The sequence below is a fragment of the Denticeps clupeoides genome, chromosome 15, assembly GCF_900700375.1.
Source record: "Denticeps clupeoides chromosome 15, fDenClu1.1, whole genome shotgun sequence".
Lineage (NCBI taxonomy): Eukaryota > Metazoa > Chordata > Actinopteri > Clupeiformes > Denticipitidae > Denticeps > Denticeps clupeoides.
Window position 1 is genome coordinate 11,664,439 of NC_041721.1, and position 12,816 is coordinate 11,677,254.

General features: G+C 45.0%; 1 protein-coding gene across 1 annotated transcript; it reads left to right on the forward strand.

The window, feature by feature from the left end:
• Positions 1-6,169: 6,169 nt before the first annotated feature.
• On the forward strand, positions 6,170-12,484 carry kcna1b (potassium voltage-gated channel, shaker-related subfamily, member 1b). The gene is made up of 2 exons (XM_028954873.1): positions 6,170-6,767; positions 7,121-12,484. Exon 2 carries the CDS (start codon positions 7,316-7,318, stop codon positions 8,798-8,800), a length of 1,485 nt encoding a protein of 494 aa, XP_028810706.1. The 5' UTR covers positions 6,170-6,767; positions 7,121-7,315; the 3' UTR covers positions 8,801-12,484.
• The last annotated feature ends 332 nt before the right edge of the window (positions 12,485-12,816 follow it).

The following is a 12,816-nucleotide window of genomic DNA, read 5'->3' on the forward strand; positions in this document are numbered from 1 at the left end:
GTAATTGAATGTGACAACAACAAATGATGAAATGCCGTCATCTCAAAAATCAAACTGAACGAAGTCTTGAGGAGTTCAGAGGTTCTCCTGTCTGCACGGGACGTTCCACATGCATGCATAAACGCAATACGCGTGGCGTATTTTCCCATCTCGTGTTCCAATTTTCAATCTCACTGAAGAAGTGTCAGTAACTAAACACCATTATGCAGTCAGCAAGCTTTTGTGGTGGACAAGCCATCCCGACTGTATCACCTAACAAAAGTTCCGTGTTGGACAGGTAGGGAAAATGCTCGAGGATTCCCTTGAAGCATTGATTGTACATTTATGTAGATAAACAGTGAACAGCTAAAAAGTTTACATGCCTGCATCAATAGTCACATTCAGAGTGAAACTGAATGAGTGAAATTGTTAAAAGAAGTGCCTTAATCCGGGGGTTAATACAAGATGGCAGTGATAGTCAAAAACAGAACTTTTTCAATGTCATGTCAATCACTTATAATTAATCCACTTTTAGTTTTGCACTTATATTGGCACAACGCGCCTCACGCCAAAGTGCTCAAGGCCTTAAGTGAGCAAGCCAAAGGCGACAGAAGCAAGGAGAAACTCCCTGAAAGGAAGAAAGGAAAAAACCTTGAGCGGAACGAAGGCTCAGCAAGGGAAAGCCATCATTGTCTGTTCAGCACTGGATTACCCTGGCCTGTCCTGGTGAAGTGTGATATATTGCAGTACAGTTTTCTATTATGTTCTGGAAATCCATTAAGGCAGTAAATTCAAGTTCTAGGGTGGTACCAGCAAATGACTTGTTAGGGCCACAGAGAGAACCCTCAGCCAGGGTGGGGTGGCATGGCTCACGGCTTTGGGTGGAAGAAATCGGAGAACCCTGAGCAAACCCCAGTCAACACAGGGAGAACATGTATACAGCACACATACAGGGTCTGAGCTAGGATTCGAACTCACAACCTTGGAGATGTGAGGCCAAGTCACTAACCACCACACCACCACGCAGTCCATGAATAATTAACCAAAGCCTGTGGCTTCCAGCGGCAACCCTATTCTGACAATTTAATTGTTTCCTTGAATCATTTTAATCACATAAGAACCAGGCTGATCTTCGCAGTGAAGCATAGTCACCTTCTGAGCCGCAGATGGAAAGTGCTGCATTACTTCACGTGCTCTGAAATGCCTCCTTTAACCATCTCTTCTTTTTCATGCATGCACGACATACTAACCAGTTCTCACACACACACACACACAGAGAGAGAGGCATACACACATCCACCACGCAGGATTATTTTTCTCCTTGCAGCCTCTGGTACCTCCTGGTTGCCATGGAGAAGTGTGTTGAACATGCTGTAGATCTGAAAGTGCTGCCGAGTCCTGGTGGATGGAGGATGTCCCCTGCGCTGAAAATGGCACCGGTCCCCCTTCCTGTACAAACAAATGGCCGCAACACCTGCTGTCACTCACCTGCCAGGCAGGCTCCTCCAAGAGAACAGAGCCGCATGCTGCAGGGTGCAAGGTGGAGGTTTGGAGAGTTGCATGATTCTGACTTCACAGCTCAGTTGTTGTGCTACTGCTTCTTGTGCCTCTTATACTTTATAAATATTATGCATTTAATTTGTAATGTGATTTGATAGACCTATGCCATGCACATTTCTATTTTTTACTATATTTGAGGAAAAATAATATGGCACATACTGATGTATAGTGCATTTGAAAATGATCCCCAGCACATAACTGCTTTCACATTTTGTTATGTTACAGCCGTGTTTCCCTCACACAACATGAAAAATGCATTAAAAATTAAACAGGGAAATCGCATGTACATAAGTATTCACAGCCTTCGCTCAATACTTTGTCGATGGCAGCAATTACAGCCTCAAGTATTTTTGAATATGATGCCACAGGCTTGGCACACCTATCCTGTCCTGTCCTATCCCAACCATCACCCTTGGTGAGCGAACCGGCGACCTTCTGATTATGGGGCTGCGACCCACGTGGACAGGATATGGGGAACCCTCAGGCTGGGGGTTGGAGGACCGCTCTGCCTGGTTACATTAAGCCCCAATCACGCATGTGTCATCAGCGTCAACTGGGCACGATCAGGGCTCGCTCCTCAGGTCCACTGGCACCCCCTGTGACACCAAAGTGTCACATTCATGGCAATGTGAATGCTTCTGTACATGTGTTTTTTATTTTTTAATACATTTGCCAAAACCTCAAGTAAACTTTTATTCATGTTGCCATTATCTAGTGTTGTGTGTACAATTCTGAGAAAAATAAGGCCGTAACATCACAAGATGTTGGAAAAATGATGCAATGCACCTTAACTTGCTCACTTACTTTCCATAAACACATGGTACTCAGGGCTGTGGCTGCTGGAACCCATCCGGAGCACAAGCCCAACGTGGTGTACACACACACATATGTATAAACCTCCGGACAATATACAGTCCCCAATTCATCTAGTGTACATGTCTCTGGATGGTGGGAATCTGGAGACAACGGGGACAGCAAACTCCGCACACACAAGGTCCGAGCCAGGACTTGAACTCTTGCTGAACACCGTCCCCATCGACCACAATGGGTCAAAAACTGTGCGAGAATTCAGAATAAGGAAGGAATCCACTCCAGAGCTTTCACTCCACTCCAGCCAGACACTGCATCGCTGTGCATCGCGGCTGTAATTCATGGTGGGTGGCTGGAGGGGTGTGTGTCCCTACCAGTGAGAAACGTACAATGGAGTCGTTGTATATCGTGTAGATTGTCAGGAACAGGAATGAAAATGTCCAATATTTCCTTGGCTAAGACTCGAGTGCCAAATTTACGGTCCCATCACTTTCCAAATCAAACCAACGCGTCTCTGTACAGCACAGTTTGAGCTCAATAAACCTGAAGGGGAGAAAACAGACTGCAGGGGGTATATTTCATAAGCGCTGCTTTACAGAATAATCAGGTTCAGCATGACAAGTTCAGGCTTGTGATGTCCACTGATGCCCCCAAGAACAAGGTGTGTCACCTGCAGAGAAAATGGAAAGAGAGGAGGACACAGGTATTAACAGGAGGGGTGGGACATTTTAAGTCTTACCTATAAAACGTCTCTTCTCGTTGTCACACACCATGATAAAGGACTGAGCAGGTAGTTAGTGAAGACACGCTTGATGTGAAATTAGCAAATATCAGACAACTGCTTCAATTTGAATGTTTTTTTCTCCCCCTAGTTTGTCTAATAGAGCTTCACGGTGTTGCAGCCTTGAGTGACATAAAAAAAAGTGATGTGATTGTCATACACAGCAGCACAGCACACAGTGAAATGAGTCCTCTGCATTCCCTGGGTTCTCTGGATTCTTCTCGCTGTCCGAAAGGCATGCACACTAGGTGAGTTTGCGACCCTAAATTGAGGTGTGAGTGTGTGTGAGTGAATGGGGTCCCCACCTGCACCCAGTGTCCCAGGATGGGCTCAGTACCAGGACTACAAGTATAAGGAAAGTGACAGAGAGAGAGAGAGAACTGCTGAAAGGAACTTTAAGACGCGTCGCTGTCCTCGGTGCTGAATACTCCTTTCCTTTTGCCGCCATTGGCTGGTTCCTCAGAGGTCCGGTGAGACGAGCTGTTGACGGGATCTTTACACTGTCAAAAGTCAAGCATGGCCCCGAGTTTTACGAGACAACTGGACTGTCGTCCTCAAATGTGATCTTTTTATGTAAAGGTTCAGGAGGGCTCGTGCTGTGCCTTCTCTAATCTGAGCTGCAGCCCCTCTAATTTAATCCTTAAAAGATTAGATTATTTCAAAGACCATATCGCTGCTCTGTAATCCCTGTAATTATTATGCAGATTGGTTTTAAAAAACCCCTTTCAGCGCGACTCCTGCCCCAATCGCGTGGCCTTAATGAGGCACACTGCGCGACACCCTCGACCCTCTGCTGCTCCAGGGTGGGGCGACTGTCATTAGTCACCGTTTGTCGCGCGGCATTAGGCATTAACCCGTTCGCGTCCACGCCGACAGCCGCAGAGCCGAGTGGAGGTGGACCACCTCTGGTCCAGGCGTCTCTGCTGCAGTGGAGGATGAAATCAGACCGCCAGAGACGCATAGGACACGTCCGTTGCCATGGCGATAAGCGCGCGTTCTCACATTACAAGGACCATTTAATAAAGGTCTGCATCTTCTCAGCTAACTGGAAATGAGAATAAACATAGAAATAAAAACCTGGGAGCTTCTGCCAAGAACATTGGGTTGGGAGATTTTGAGGAGATTTCGGGAGGAGGACATATCGTGAAGGAGGTGCCATCATTATCATCATCAAGGGCAGTGGTGGCCCAGTGGTGGAAGAGGACCCATAATCAGAAGGTTGCCGGTTCGAATCCCGATCCGTCCACACACACTGCTCCCGGGTGCCTGCCATGGCTGCCCACTGCTCACCAAGGGTGACGGTTAAAAGCAGAGGAAATATTTTGTTGTGTCACCATATGCTGTGCTGTGTATCACAATGACAATCACTTCACTTTCATCACCATCATGTTTCTATGCACATTCCCCCCATAACATGTTAGGAATATAATGGCTGGCCTTCAAAACTGCAAAACAAGCAAGAAAATAGTTGAACATGCCCAAAACTGGACATGCAAAAGTCAGTCAACCAGAAGGAAAAATAAATCAATGACAGAAGCCACTGTTGACTAGGGTCACCTTGTCACACAATGTCAGTGTTATCACCATAAAAGCGGGAGGTGACAGTAGGTGATGGAATGGGGACAGTTATGTATTATTTGTTATCAGTAGTATTTCATAAGCAGTTTTTACAACTACATATGAATGTTTGTAATCTGATGCCACATTTATCAAATCACTTAACAAAGAGAACAAAGTTAAACAAATGAGGCAAGAAGATTTAGTTTATTGAGTAATATTTTTCATTAGAACGTATTAGAACACATTTACATTTACAGCATTTATCAGACGCCCTTATCCAGAGCGACTTACAATCAGTAGTTACAGGGACAGTCCCCCCCTGGAGCAACTTAGGGTTAAGTGTCTTGCTCAGGGACACAATGGTATTAAGCGGGATTTGAACCTGGGTCTTCTGGTTCATAGGCGAGTGTGTTACCCACTAGGCTACTACCACCCTCACAGGCCTACCTGGCATGGGTTTCCATTTTTAAATCCAGGGCAGGTAATGTACGTTTTTGCTTTCAGTAGTCTGTGTTACAGAGCAACAACTTAAACTTTTAATACGGAAATAATGTAAGTGGTTGTAAGTGGAGAGCAAAGACTTTTCCATAAGCAAAGCCGACATAAAATAACCACTCTAGTCATGTTGTAATATTCTGCATTGGATTGTGTACAAGAAGAGAGAACTGTGCTTAGAGGCATCTTTCCGTTTTTCAGCCTGTGCTGATGCCTGGAGAACAGCAGTGGCGTTATTAGTGGGTTTTACGTGGCGTGGGAACTGGGTTGCCAAGGCCGCCGTTTTCAGGAAAATAAAACTCTTTAGTTTTAGTAATGCTCTTCAGTAATGCGAGTGCAATAATAGAGTTGCCAAGGATGCTTTAAGGATCAATCGTTAATTGAATCACTCCTCAACATGAACATTTAGTCTCATGTGTTGCCATATGCAGCGTCCAGTGTTAAATTCGAACTGCACTACGAATACACGATACCACCAAAATCATGAAATAATAAGAATTTGTCTGATGATGTCGTGACCTGTGTGAGCTCAGCTCGGCCACCAAAACACCAAGTGAACAGGATGCAAAAAAATTTTTTATTATTAATATTATAATTACAAATGTCATATTATTTAGTTGTTGTTTAGCGACCCGACCTTGAGATCCTTTGAAATGATTAATGCGTGAGGGGCGGGCTACGGGTTCTTTCCAGTGTGGAGAAAAAGGACAAGAATTCTGCGGTGCATTAATTGCACTTAATGTAACACAAATCTATTTTACGCCACATTGTTACTAAACCCTGCCAAAACGCTTTCAGCTTGACAAGGGTGTGGGGTTTCGGCTATTTAAGATTGATTTTTTTAAGCAGCGTATTTCCCGTGACCTTGTATTATCAGCAGATTTGGGGTTTTAATTTTTTTTAAGATCTGGCAACGCAGCGTGGAGCGCACTTGTGGCAAAGCGCGTTAGTGCAGCCTGTCTGCATTGCGTCGAACATCTCTCTCTCTCTCTCTCCCTCTCTACAACTTGTGTGTGTGTGTGTGTGTGTGAGAGAGAGAGAGAGAGAGAGCGTTAAAGTGCGATTCTTCCCGTCCCGCATGAATCCGCGTTTTCCGCTCACCGCCCGGGACGCTGGGAGTTCTTGACCGACCTCGGTGGAGATTTTATATAAAAGAAGAAGGAGGAGGAGGAGGAGAAGAAAAAAGCTTCCTGTGTGTGTGTGTGTGTGTGTGTGTGTGTGTGTGTTTTCTGCTGACGAGGCAGTCCGGTTGATGGCCGGCTGCTCGCTTCTTGCCCCCCGAACGCGGCCAGTGCGCCCCGCCGCCGCACCGCCAGCGTCGGGAGGAGCGGCGCCCTGCGGAACCTCGTCTGCCGCACATCAAAAAAACAAATCATAATGATAAAAACCCCAACGACGCGACCTTCGCCGATGCCGCGAGATGTTCGCCAAGACAATATCGCCTATGAATATATCAGGGAAGCTCGCACTGCGACGTGAAGCGATCCGCGGCGTCGAAACGGCGCAGGGAGCGCAAAGTTCGGACGGTTCCTCCGCAGGACCTTCCTAGATCGCGCACGGGAATAAAGAGAGGACGAGGGGGGTAAGCGCTCCGCTTCACCGCGATCCGCATTCTTCATATTTCATGTGTGCGTCGTTCTGTTGCGCGCTGCGGTCGGCGATGCAGAAATCCGCGCCGACGAGGATCCAGAAGAACAGCGAAAGATCCTGAACGTTCTTTTTTTTTTTATTATTCCATTTGATTTTTATTCGGTGGTCTTATTTGGGGATTCACGTCACGCGCGCGCCACCAGCGTGAAGATCACCAGAAATGCGCACATAAAACCGCTGAGCTGGCAAAGAGCAATTTCTCCTGGATCTCCATCCAAGGTCTCCCTTTCTCTCTCCTCCTCCTCCTCCACCTCCTCCTATCTCCCTCCCTCCCTCTCTCTCTAGGTGGAAGACCAGACCGAGCGGTGGTTGCAGCAGCAGCGACCGAGAAGGACGAGCGAAGCCATGGTCAAGGAGGAGAGGAGCACCGTGGAGCCGCGCTGAGGAGGAGGCAACGCCAGGCGCGGTGGCCGAGCGCAGGAGCCAAGTGAGCTGGAGCGCCCCATCCCTTCTGCATTGCGGTGAGCCCCGAGCTGCAAAATGACAGTGGTGGCCGGGGACAACATGGACGAGACCTCCACCCTGCCGGGGCACCCTCAGGACTCCTACTCCCCGGAGCACGAGGACCACGAATGCTGTGAGAGGGTGGTGATCAACATATCAGGGCTGCGCTTCGAGACCCAGCTCAAGACCCTCGCCCAGTTCCCCGAGACTCTGCTGGGGAACCCCAAAAAAAGGATGCGCTATTTCGACCCGTTGCGTAACGAGTACTTCTTTGACCGGAACCGACCGAGCTTCGACGCCATCCTCTACTACTACCAGTCCGGGGGGAGGCTAAGAAGACCCGTCAACGTCCCTCTGGATATGTTCTCTGAAGAGATCAAATTTTATGAGCTTGGCGCGGAGGCCATGGAGAAATTCAGAGAGGACGAGGGTTTCATCCGAGAGGAGGAGCGGCCGCTGCCGGAGAAGGAGTTTCAGAGGCAAATCTGGCTTCTATTCGAGCACCCGGAGAGCTCTGGGCCCGCCCGGGGGATCGCCATAGTGTCTGTGATGGTCATTTTGATTTCAATAGTCATCTTCTGCCTAGAGACGTTACCAGAACTGAAGGAAGACCCGCGGGGGAGAATGCGAACGGTGGGGAACAGCACCTTCTACTACAAACCAAATATTCTCACCGACCCTTTCTTCGTGGTGGAGACCCTCTGCATCATCTGGTTCTCTTTTGAACTGATCGTTCGCTTCTTTGCCTGTCCGAGCAAGCCAGCTTTCTTCAAGAACATGATGAACACTATAGATGTGGTGGCCATCATACCGTATTTCATCACGCTGGGCACGGAGCTGGCAGACGACAGCGACGGCGTGAAGGAGGCCAAGGGAGGAGACCAGGCCACGTCTCTAGCCATCCTCAGGGTCATCCGTCTGGTCAGGGTGTTCAGGATTTTCAAGCTGTCCCGACACTCGAAGGGCCTCCAGATATTGGGCCAAACGCTGAAAGCCAGCATGCGCGAGCTCGGCCTGCTCATCTTCTTCCTGTTCATTGGGGTGATCTTGTTCTCCAGCGCGGTGTACTTCGCCGAAGCCGAGGAGAAGGATTCCTACTTCAGCAGCATCCCAGATGCGTTCTGGTGGGCCGTGGTCTCCATGACCACCGTGGGGTACGGGGACATGTACCCCGTGACCATTGGGGGGAAGATCGTGGGCTCATTGTGCGCCATCGCCGGCGTGCTCACCATCGCGCTGCCCGTGCCGGTCATAGTGTCCAACTTCAACTACTTCTACCACCGCGAGACGGAAGGCGAGGAGCAGGCGCAGCTGCTGAACGTCAGCACACCCAACATCGCCTCCGACTCCAACTCCAGCCGCCGCAGCTCGTCCGTGGTCAGCAAGTCGGAGTACATGGAGATCGACGAGGACATCAACAACAGCATCGACAACTTCAGAGAGGCCAACCTCAGGACTGGCAACTGCACCATGGTCAACCAGAACTGCGTGAACAAGGGGAAGCTCTTAACAGATGTGTAGGACCGCGTAGGACTGATCCCACTGATCTGGGAACTGTACATAGTGTATCATTGCTTCACGGCTCTGCTGAGGACAAGTGCGTTCTTGTTTTTATAAAAAAAAACAAAAAAAACAATCTGATATAGAATTCTACGAAATGCTATATACGTATACACGTAAAGACTTTTTTTTTTTTTTTTTACCAGAGCACAATGAAAATGAAAATTCTTGCCACATTCGGACCCCCAAAGATTGTCATAGAAAAAAAGCAAGGGAGGTGCACAGACTGATCCAGCGACGCAGTACGGATTACAGTAAACTTGGGCGAGTTGCGCCGGGAGGATCCGGGAACGCGCTTCAGGACATTTCAGCATCTGCAGATATTGATCGGTTTTCTCGCGATGGATAATGCAATGCAATTACTTGAGCTCCACAGACCAGCAATGCACCTTATGTTGAGAGCGGGGGGGGGGCAAGTGTAGTCCCCTGTTGAGAGTTGGCGGCGGACGAGCTTGGCTGTTGTGCGGAAGAAGACATCTGCAATGCTGCTACTTCTCCCCTCGCAGATGCTAGAACTACTAACCTTGTCTCATAGGATGCAATGCCATGCAAAAGAATACAATGGGAAAAAAAAACAGGAATCAGACTATTAGCATGCTGAAATACTTTTTTTTTTTTTTTAATATTGGCATGCAATAGACAATACATCATGAAGTGTTACGCCCATCTCTTACATAATTATCATTATTACTAGTTTCTTTTTGTTTGCTTTCACCAAAAGTGCACTGGTTATTTATTAATTAAGTTATGAATAATTTAAAAGCATTTAAGTGCTGAATGTTTATTCTTAAGGGAACAATAATTTCCAAGATCAAAGCATGTGGACTAGTAAGCATTTGGCTTAACTGACAGAGGTACTATGTATCCTGGTATATACTGTATAATGCATGATGTCAGTATTAAACACTTGAGGGTCGCGGAGGGCCCAGGGTCATGGATTCGCTTTGTCGTCAGCGGTATGTTAATGGCTGAAACATCTTCACAGGGGTGGAGATGCATCTAAATTATCTCCATCAAAGTGTTTTTCAAAAAAAAAAAAAGAAGTGATGATGTAAATTATCTTTCCAAAAATGCAAGTGGCATTTCAGAGATTTTGTGTTTTCAAAACATGAATTTTTTTTGTTGATGCTGATCTTTTCCATGGATATTTAAAAAAAAAATAGCAATGGGATTAAAAGTGGTTAATAGTGCCTTTACATTTCTATCTCACTGAGTCATTGAAAGTGCCTCCCTGTACAACAGTGTTATTTAATGGCAGACTTGCACAGAACATCTGCCGAATCCATCTGCATGTTCTGAAGAATGGGACGGTGGGGAATGAGAACAGTGCATTTCTAGAAGAGCACAACAAAGACAGCCATGACAGTGATTGTCAGTTATCAAAAACCAAACTAAAAAAAACACCTTGTACACAGGCAAAAAGTACATCTTACCTACAGAGATGTTAAAAACATCTGTAGGTGAAAAAAAAATCTGAAATTGATCATGGTTAGTCATTCATGTTTTTTTATTTGGGTCGAACCACATCAAGCCTTTTCTTTGGGTTTATCTACCTCAGTGTGATCATGTAAAGAGTGCTTGTGTGTCCACTTCTGTCTGCTCTTACCCTGACAGTAACCATTTATATGGGAAAAGTATTCTAGAAGTAGTTATTTAAACAGCCACTTTCAATTCTGATGATAAATGCTTTATTTAGATATTATTAAACATGTGCCCTTGTTGGTAAGACAATTTTAAAAGATTAATAAATTTGAGTGTAAACGACTATACAGGGGTCAGTAAAAAGGATGCGTTGTTAAATTGAGATGGTAACATGGCTATGGTAACACCATATTCTTAATAATTTCACAGATATAATGCACAAATTATGTATTATTTGCATAATTTTAACAAACATATTCATTCCTCAATTAACTGATACTTGTCATTGAGGTTTGTTGTTGTTGTGGCAATTTTATTTCCTTTCCTTTTAATTAATTGGACAGTTGAACCTCAATATTACTTTCCTCAAAAAGACATGGGCGAAGAAAAAAATACTTTGTATTGCATTAAAACAATTAAATGCTTGACAACCATTGTACCAGGGTGATAATTACCAAATTGATCATTAAATATTAGGAAGATTTAGAGTTTTTTCGAGGGACGTGCTGCTGTTTCCATACTTTTGCTCTAAGTTTGAAATACATTTCATTTTAATTTGGAAAAGAAAGAAGGATAACTCCAAAAGCAGAAAATTTAACTTTTTTATATTTTATAGATACAAAATTGCAAAAGCAATTTTAGTTATTCTAAAAGCAAACACATGCAGTATGGACTGGAGTCTATGTGTCCTAATGAATATATGGTTACATGTTGCTGAAGAACGGTGAAGAAAACAACCCTTTAACTGCCTTTTAGGCATTTGATAAACCATGAATATATGTACAGAGAAGAACCATACACTATCTATATTCTTACTACGGAAAAAATAATCTGCACAACAAATTCCATATAATTAAATGCATATGAATTATATGACATGGATCCCTTGTAAATAGAGTTAAAATTGTCATTGTCTTCATTTTTCATTACAGATTTTTTTGGTTTGTCTAATGTGTTTATTGAGAGGGCCAAAGTGTGTATACCTTTATAATTTTTACAAGTGAACTACAATCTAAGGGTCAAGAACAAGGAAGAGGGACAGTTTTACACAAACCCGTTACTTCATTGCACCCCTTTGTTTTCAGTCATTTTCAGATTTGAAGTCCTGCCATTGTTTTATTTTTTCGAAAAAGCAGGAACGTGAAGGGCACTAATTTTTGCCATGTGTTCTAGGGGGTTCTGGACATTCTGTGTATCATGGTTTGCCACATTCTGTTTTTTTACTGTTAACAGAGTGTACATTCTTTGTTAAAAATGTGTGATGTTCAAACCCAACGCATCATTTTACCAATAATACAAAAGAAGCCATATAACTGTGTAACTGCAAGTGTAAACATGTATACAAAACAAAATGATGTGTAAAATATGTAAAAGTTAACAGACATGTACTCAATTTAAAAAGAAACAACCACTGGTAATATACTTTATTTGAAAGCACAAATTATTCAGTAGGTCGGAAGTCATGTCCATTATGCCAAGGCAGAGCTTTCATTCAGCTTTTTAAAGACTGCATGTCAGTGGAGGAGTGCATGAGCTAAGCTGTTCCAAACTGAAGTATTATGCCGTGGCTGTATCATAAATCATGCTTGCCCTCATGTCCATTATCATGATGGTATTACTACTACTATTAATTTTATTACAAGTCTGGTTCTCTATTTATGAAAATTAGGCTAATTTCTGTAACTCATTTTGTCACAGATACACATCACACACATGCACAGTGGTGTGTCACGTGTGGCAATTAATCACTTTCACATATGAGAAGAATGACTTGCATTGAACTGGAAACTCGTCTGTCACTTTCTGTGAAATTAATTGTCAATGTCACTGTAAGCTGTGTGTACATTTTTGGACGTGTGGAGACCTTGACATGTTGGTGAAAGCATAGAGTGTTCTATGCAAGAGTGATCATTTCACTCTCTCTCTCTCTCTCTCTCTCTCTCTTTTTTTTTAATGTCTCTTATGATTTTAGAGCGTCCGTTTCAATAAATTTTTTTAAGTTCTCATTCCACCATTCTTGGGATACTTTTGAGAAAACGGTTCCGTTATTGGTTATGATTCAAGATGCAGCTGATACACGCAATAGTGATACACGCAGCGCGTGTGGCTGTCCCTGCGAAACTGTCCCCATCCTTGAGGTTGGCTGAGTGCACTGCGCCACCACTGTCCTTGGTCTTGCCATGTGCATTGCTCAGCGAGTGGCCGCCGGAGAGAGGGCCGGCAGAGCTGCACAGTGCGTCTCATTAGTCTGGGCTTCCCCGGAGCGCCGCAGCCACACACAGAGGGAAGCAGAGATGGAGAGTCATGTCTTGGGACTTAGTCAGCTCCCTCCTAGC

What these genes read in the sequence shown, in the direction of transcription:
- kcna1b (XM_028954873.1), top strand. Translation starts at nt 7,316, where the DNA reads ATGACAGTGGTGGCCGGGGACAACATGGACGAGACCTCCACCCTGCCG.